The following is a 7,644-nucleotide window of genomic DNA, read 5'->3' on the forward strand; positions in this document are numbered from 1 at the left end:
CTTGTATTTGCCACGTTTTAAAACACATTTGATACATGCAAACTAACGTTACTTAAGAATCTCCATATTTACTACAATGTGAGTAGCTTCACAAAAAGAGAGTGAAAATGGCTGAGGAAATAATTCATGTAGTGATGCTTCCATGGTCTGCATTTGGCCACTTGATGCCATTTTTCAAACTTTCAATAGCCTTAGCCAAAGCAGGTGTTCATGTCTCCTACATATCAACTCCCAAAAACATTCAAAGGCTTCCTAAACTTCCTTCAAACCTATTACATTTGATAGATTTGGTGGAAATTCCATTACCATCATTAAACACAAACCTCTTCCCAAAAGGTGCTGAAGCAACTATGGACATTCCATTTGATAAGATTCGGTACTTAGAAGAAGCGTATGATCAACTCCAGCATCCGGTGAGGAAATTAGTATCCAACTGGTTACCTAATTGGATTATATGTGATTATAATCCTCATTGGATAGTTGAGATTGCACAAGAGTTTCATGTAAAGCTAATATACTATTCTGTTGTTTCGGCCGCAACGTTAGTGTTCCTTGGACCACCAAGTAACACGATGAAATCTCGATTCTCGCTGGAAAGTTTAACGTCGCCGCCGAAATGGGTGACATTTCCGTCATCGGTTGCTTATAAAAGAAATGAGGCAGTTGCTTTTTTTAATAGTGTTCATCAGGAAACTGGTTCTGAGGTTAGTGGTATCGAAAGGCTTGTCAAGGTAATTTGTGCCGCTAAAGCTGTAATTTGTTGCAGTTGCTATGAGATTGAAGGCGAATATCTGAATCTATATGAGAAACTAGTTGGTAAGCCTGTGATTCCTATAGGCTTGCTGCCTGTAGAAACGCCGCAGCCGCAAAGAGAAAAATTGTACGGATCGGGACCAGGATCGGGATCGGGATCGAGAACAGGATCAGAGAGTGCGATATTTGAGTGGCTTGATAAGCAAGAAACAAAATCAGTTGTTTTTGTAGGGTTTGGGAGTGAATGCAAATTGAGCAAGGAACAAGTTTTGGAAATTGCTTATGGACTTGAGGCGTCCAAATTGCCATTTTTATGGGGACTTAGAAAGCCTGATGGGGCATGCAATGATCAAGATTTTCTACCTATTGGTTTCAGCGAAAGGACATGTGAGAGAGGACTTGTCTGTATGGGATGGATACCTCAACAAGAGATCTTAGCACATCCATCTATTGGGGGATCTTTGTTTCATTCTGGATGGGGTTCAGCAATTGAAACATTGCAATTTGAAAACAACCTTGTTGTGTTACCATTCATTGTTGATCAGCCTCTTAATGCAAGGCTTTTGGTGGATAAAGGTTTGGCTATTGAAGTTAAAAGAAATGAAGATGGAACATTCACTAGATATGAAATTGCTAAATCACTTAGACATGCAATGGTGTTGGAGGAAGGAGAGGAGCTTAGAGTTAAGACAAGCGAAGCTGCTGCAATTGTGGGAAACTTGAAGCTGCATCAGGATCATTACATAGCAGAATTTGTCAAGTTTCTCAAGAATCGAATCAAGAAAGAGATATGAAGTATAAGAGATTATAAACTTCTATTATAATCATATTTCTTCATCTTGACATCATGCTTTACTTCTTAAAATAAATTGGTGAAATGTAATTTGATGTTTGTATAAGACTTGTATAATCTATAATTTGGTGTTTGTATCTCTCTTGTATCAAATACCAAAAACATTCAAAGGCTTCTTCCTGAACTTCCTTCAACTTTAACTCATTTGGTAGATTTTATGATTCATATGCCTTGCTCATAAATGTATAACTTTTTACATCATTTAGTAAAACAAAGTAAAAAATCTGAAGGTAAATGATTTCTGACTACACAGTTCCAAGTAATGTAAGAAAATTGTTTTGGCTGCAAACTATGGCTTGGGTTCTGTTTGGGAAGATCACTTTTTTGAGCTTAGTATAGTTGCAAACTATGTACATTTAAGACTAAGGCTTATCATGTTTTTGAAATCAAGCATCCAAATCTTGTCCTTGTGTTGAGTATGTTACTTAGTGTCATTCCATGTGCTGCCAAGAGCAACACCATGATTCTTAATGACCTGAACTGCTTGCAGGAGAATATCTTGTTCTGCAGCGTAGAACTCATCTTTGCGCTGAAATAATTTATAATGAGATAAACAAGAGTTAAAAAAGAGGTACAACCAAGTATGGTGGAATTTGAGGATAAAGATGTATCACATTAACAAAATAACGCACGTAACAGGAAGATATAACAATGTTCAAAAAATAGAAAACATGATAGTGGACCTTAGTTCAAAAAGCAATAAACAAAACAATTAAACATTCGCATTTGATGAGTGACTTACCATGTGCTTGAGGTTGTATCCAAGAGTAAGTTCTGCAAATGAACTTTCAATACGTGACAAGAAACAGTAGGGAACATCTTTTCCTAGGAAAACTTTTGCATTTGATGTTAACATGCTTTTTACATCATTTGATATATGGGGAATCTTACTTAAATCCTCAATTTGCAGGGGGATTTTGGTAATAATGGCACGATAACCAGCACGGGACTTGTTCACAATCACCTACAAAGTTAGCAAGAAAGTAGAGAAGTTAGCAAGAAAGTAGAGAAGTGACTACTCTTAAATTGTCGGACCTACTTCTCTGCTTTACTGAAGTGACTGCCAGATAGTGAGTCAGTTCATAATCACACAAAAAAGAGGGGGAAAGAAGGCCTACCTGGCTTGAAAAAAAGGAATTTGGCACAATGACTGGGAACTTCTCAGGACTCAGCAATGATGTGCTAGTAAGACCAATTTCCAGCACTTGACCTTCTATCGATCCAGCCTGCAGTTTGAACAAATTCTCAGATGCATCCAAGAAATATTACAACTTCATTGAAACATACAGCTCTCTAAATAGTTCAAAATTTCCAAATTTCATAAAATTATCTTTGCATTTCACTAATAGTCTCATCTCATAATAACTATGTTAGGGTCCTCCAAGCTTAATTTATTTTTCATAAAAAGCCTCACCTAATTTTCTTAAATTCTTCTAATTTCGACCCACTCAATTTTTTTACCATAACTCTATCCCTGAATGGGTATGCAACATCTACATATGCACTACATACTAGAACTACATAATATTAATACACAAGTATGATAGTATTGCTACACCCGGATGTAAAAATATCATTGTCATTATTCGCCTAAAAAACATAATAGCAAATAGGGCATACAAGTGTAAAACAGATGGCAAATTGGTTGTTCAGAAAATCATATTTCCCATAAAAAGTAAACCGTTAATCTAAATCAACATACTTTAATTGTATCTCCAATTGAAAAGGGCTTTGAAAACTGCATGGATAAACCACTGAACACATTGCCGAGTACGTCTCTGGCAGCAAAAGCAGTAGCAACTCCTGTAAAAACGATTAACAGAACCGTGTAAATGTTCACATCCCTTATTTTATCAGTAGAAAACGTAAATAAGCAACTGAAATAAATGAGCAAAACTTATATAGAGATCTTCACATGTGTTATTATAAGACTCGCGTAGCTTAGGTCAATGGGTAGAGCTTGAGGATAGCTGATATTTTCATCAAAAGGAACACTTGAGAAATACAGTGAATTTTATAACTGCTGTTACAGATCTAAAACTATCTATCTATTTGAAGATTGAAGCATTACTTTCATGAAACAAAGTTACAATATTAACTCAATTGAAGTCATCTTACCATCAAAGCATCACCAGCAGTACATTCTCATTCATTCCTTCAATAGGATAATACCAATATATTCCGCAAAAATAGTAAACACCAAAAGATTACTACTCCGGACTCAGTTATAAGCAAAAAAAAATGCTTACTGGAATTAAATATAAGAAAACGTCAACTAGTCTATTTACATTTAATGTCACTACTCCAAAAATGCCCTTAAATTAATTCAGTAATGTTGATTTAATAACAATTTTCAAGCCTCCGTCAACATTATTAGAAAACCAAAGGTCTAGTAAAAGGAACAATGCTAGACTTTTAAGAATGTAAATTCAAACTGACAAGATTCAATAAGTTTAATACTCACCTCCTACACCACCAACAGTTACAATAGATTGCACAGCCACACCACAAGCCTCAGCCAAAGCCATTATACCAATCACAAATAGACCAATAGATGAGATTTTGTCTAGAGCAAGCATTTTCTCCCTATCAAGTCCAAGTACACTTTGACTGGACAAAGTTCGTGCAAAAACATTTGTTTTCCATCTATGCAAAAACCATACAAATGAAAGTATCACTGCACCCCTCCAAGTGGGAGCAAGATATTGAGATGCTATAGCTGTTGGAGCTACCATTACAGCACTGCAGTAAATCAAAATCAACTGTCACAAAATCTAACATGTAATTAAAAAATTACACATACAAGGTTTGAAATAAAGGTCTGCAACCGCAATATAGGCCACACTACAACATAACGATTTTTAACATGGTGGAATCCGTAATGCAGCCGCAATTGAGGCTGCATCAATGACAATTCTCCACAATATCAAAGATTCTGACACGACCATAGCCGTCACGACAATATTTAAAATCCTAGAGACATACTACAAAAAGGAGAGAAAAACAGGACAAATAATATCCTTAAATTTGTAAACAAGCCACTAACATTTGTGAGAACGCCAAGAAGGTAACTAAATATCGCACTGGGTCTTCCATAGCACCCCAAAAGCTTTTCTCATACGGAACTGGCTCCCCAGACACGCCTCCTTGAAATAGAGCAACAGGACCTTGCATTCCATATTTGTGAAATCTCCTCAAAATCCTCGGCAAAAAGAACCAACCTATTACCGTGGCAGTTAAAGTACCACCAACCGGAACAACCACCATATTAAGATAAGGATGTGAATCAAGCAACTGTTGAACATACGGAGTAAGATCATCAGAAGTTTCTTTAATCTTCTCCCCAGCATAAGAAGCCGTCTCCGCAACACTCTTCCATGTATCCTTCACCCTCTCAACCAAATCACCCGAAACAACCGAACCACCACCATCGTTACCACTAGCAGCCACTTCCGTTTCATTATTCCCGCTTCCTTTCCCACCCAAAGACGGCGACGAGTACATTCGAAAATTCAACACATGACTCATCGAAGCAACATTCAACAATCCAACACTCCTCCGGTAACATACCCTAGAGAATCTAGATTCAAACACAGAATTCAAACCCCTTTCCCCAGATACAGAACCCAAATTGCTAAACTGATTTTGAGCAAACTTTCCTTTGGAATAACGACGGCTCGACAAATCAATCGAAAAACTCGAAACTCTTGCAAGATTCAAAGCCCTATTAGGGTAATTTTGAACATTTTGGAAATTGAAATAACCCTTGATTGAACTATGTAGAAACCTTACATTTGAAAACCTAACAGCAGACATTGTTAAACAAACTAAGTACTCAGCAATTGAAAGAAAACAGCTATGACATTGTTTGATAGGGTTTGTTCAATCTGCAAAATCAAGAACACTAATCAGTAATTAATCACAATGTAAGCTTAGATTAGTTAAATTTGAAAGATTAAGAGAGAAAAACTGAGATTAATTGAATCAATTGATGAACTCGAAGTAAACATGTAAGAGGAAAAAGAGAGGGAAAATGGTTTTCTTACTTTTCCTTTCGTGTTGAATTGATTTCTGTGAAGTCAGAATGTTCTTTGCTTGCTTTGAAGGGTGACTTGCGGCAAAATAAATTAATAATAAATTTATTTTAGTTTTTAATTTTTTGATACATATTTTAGTTTTTAATTTGATCCTCCTACATTTTTTCCAAAAGTAAATTGATCTTTTTTTTAAAAAAAAAAAAATAAGAATTTAATTATAAATATTGGATGTTGAAAAAGTTTGAATTTTATTTTAACTATTTATAAAGTATTTATACAAACGGATGATGATGATGATGATGATGAATTGACGTTGTAAATTTTATACTAATAGTGCATAATAATTAATCTCAAAATTTAAACGATATTTGAAATTATCGATTTTATAAAGTAACAAATAAATTTTTTAAGAATTAAAATATGCACTTAATTAAATATAAAATGTCACATCATCTTGTATCGTTATTTCATCACTATCAACTCACCATGACAAAGAGTGTGAGCTTGTCAAAGATGAGATGGAAGAGAAGAAGAGTAGATTTTACTAGTATTTTCTTTTTAGCTCGTATTTGATGGCAAAAGGCATGTTTAACCTAACTTCTAGAGAGAGATGTTGAAACTTTATGAATTATCATGTTGGTGAAGGTATGAAATTTAAGAATGCATTTCTCTCAAAGTTTTAACTTGGAAACTTGTTAGAGCAAACAATTTATGTGTTAGATTAGTTTATATAGAGTTTTGATTTGAATTTAATCCCACCCCCTCTGACTAGTGAATAGTGTGGGATTGTTCCCCAAATTAATCAGTTCAAGAGTCGAATTCCGAGTTAAAAAAAAAAAAAAAAATGTTAGCTCTAGATTTTTCCATGGTATATTGTTTAGTAAAAATCAAAACATTTATATTATGAGTGTCCAAATTAATGGTGAGCTAGAGAAAAGTGTGGAAGGAATTCAATGACAATTTTACTTCTATTGGATCTCTCATACCTCATTCAAAAAATTTCAACTTCAATATCCTCAATTCCTAATAGACTAGTTCTTTGGTGACTAGAAAAAAAATATATTATTTATGAAAAAAGGTATTTATGATTCAAATATTTTTTATTCAAAAATGGTATACGGGAAAAAATCGACTATTAATCTAAATATTTGGGAAAAAAATCTATTATAGATCTAAATATTTTTATATACGAGAAATGGTATTTATGATCAAATATTTTTGATCCAAAAATGGTATACGGAAAAAAATTTATTATTGATCTAAATATTTTTATATACGAAATAATCAATTATTTATCTAAATTTTTTTTAAACATTTTATTTAGAATAAATGATGTATCTAAATACATGTAACCGAACAGAACCCGTGCGTATGCACGGGTTTGTTATTAGTTTGTTGAATAATAAGTGATAAAGGTTATGGGAATGCACTAGTTTCATATACGATTATCTCTTATTGATCTAAATATTAGTTTGTTACTAGCTAAAAATCAATATTTGATGGTATCAACTTTGGATTCGTAAAAGAGTTTTTTGGAAGAAATTAAGAGTTACTTTATTAGATTCTTTCAAGAGTTTCACATAAATAGAAAACTAGTGAAAAACTCAAAATCCAAAGAAATCCAATTTACCCCCACAAAATCCCTCCAAAATGACTTACGAACTTAATGTGCCTATCTAAAACAATTTTCTTTGGCATCCTATGAAAGTATATACCATTTTGTTTTTGAAGAATAAGAGATCACCAATGTGATAAGCATCATCTACTTTTTTGCAAGGTTTAAAATATTTCATGTTCAAAAATCTATCTACAACCACAAAAAATAGAATATTTTCCATCCATTGTTCTAAGTAGCCCTACAATAAAGTCCATAAAGATGTCAATTTAAGAAAATTCAAAGGTAAGAAAAGGAGTAAAAAGTCCATGAGACATTAACTTAGATTTGACTTTTTCTTACAAACAATGCATTTGTCACACAAAATTTGCTCATCGATTTTTACG

General features: G+C 33.8%; 2 protein-coding genes across 2 annotated transcripts; one reads left to right on the forward strand and one right to left on the reverse strand.

The window, feature by feature from the left end:
• On the forward strand, window positions 1-1,759 carry LOC131616615 (putative UDP-rhamnose:rhamnosyltransferase 1). The gene has a single exon (XM_058887980.1). It carries the CDS (start codon window positions 108-110, stop codon window positions 1,545-1,547), a length of 1,440 nt encoding a protein of 479 aa, XP_058743963.1. The 5' UTR covers window positions 1-107; the 3' UTR covers window positions 1,548-1,759.
• LOC131616614 (mechanosensitive ion channel protein 1, mitochondrial-like) lies at window positions 1,736-5,699 on the reverse strand. The gene is made up of 7 exons (XM_058887979.1): window positions 5,653-5,699; window positions 4,653-5,493; window positions 4,071-4,348; window positions 3,309-3,409; window positions 2,725-2,832; window positions 2,349-2,570; window positions 1,736-2,135 (listed from the first exon to the last, which is right to left on the reverse strand). The coding sequence occupies exons 2-7, from the start codon at window positions 5,420-5,422 to the stop codon at window positions 2,028-2,030; spliced, it is 1,587 nt and encodes a 528-aa protein (XP_058743962.1). The 5' UTR covers window positions 5,423-5,493; window positions 5,653-5,699; the 3' UTR covers window positions 1,736-2,027.
• Window positions 5,700-7,644: the final 1,945 nt, after the last annotated feature.

The sequence above is a fragment of the Vicia villosa genome, linkage group LG7 (assembly GCF_029867415.1).
Source record: "Vicia villosa cultivar HV-30 ecotype Madison, WI linkage group LG7, Vvil1.0, whole genome shotgun sequence".
Taxonomy (NCBI): domain Eukaryota; kingdom Viridiplantae; phylum Streptophyta; class Magnoliopsida; order Fabales; family Fabaceae; genus Vicia; species Vicia villosa.

Bases quoted from the DNA above. Each gene is read 5' to 3' on its own strand.
- LOC131616614 (XM_058887979.1), bottom strand. From the start codon at position 5,422: ATGTCTGCTGTTAGGTTTTCAAATGTAAGGTTTCTACATAGTTCAATC. The intron at 4,349-4,652 runs GTTAGTGGCTTG...GATTTACTGCAG, and splicing joins TTCTTGGCGTTCTCACAAAT to TGCTGTAATGGTAGCTCCAA. The intron at 2,833-3,308 runs GTATGTTGATTT...TTCAAACTGCAG, and splicing joins CAATTGGAGATACAATTAAA to GCTGGATCGATAGAAGGTCA.
- LOC131616615 (XM_058887980.1), top strand. From the start codon at position 108: ATGGCTGAGGAAATAATTCATGTAGTGATGCTTCCATGGTCTGCATTT.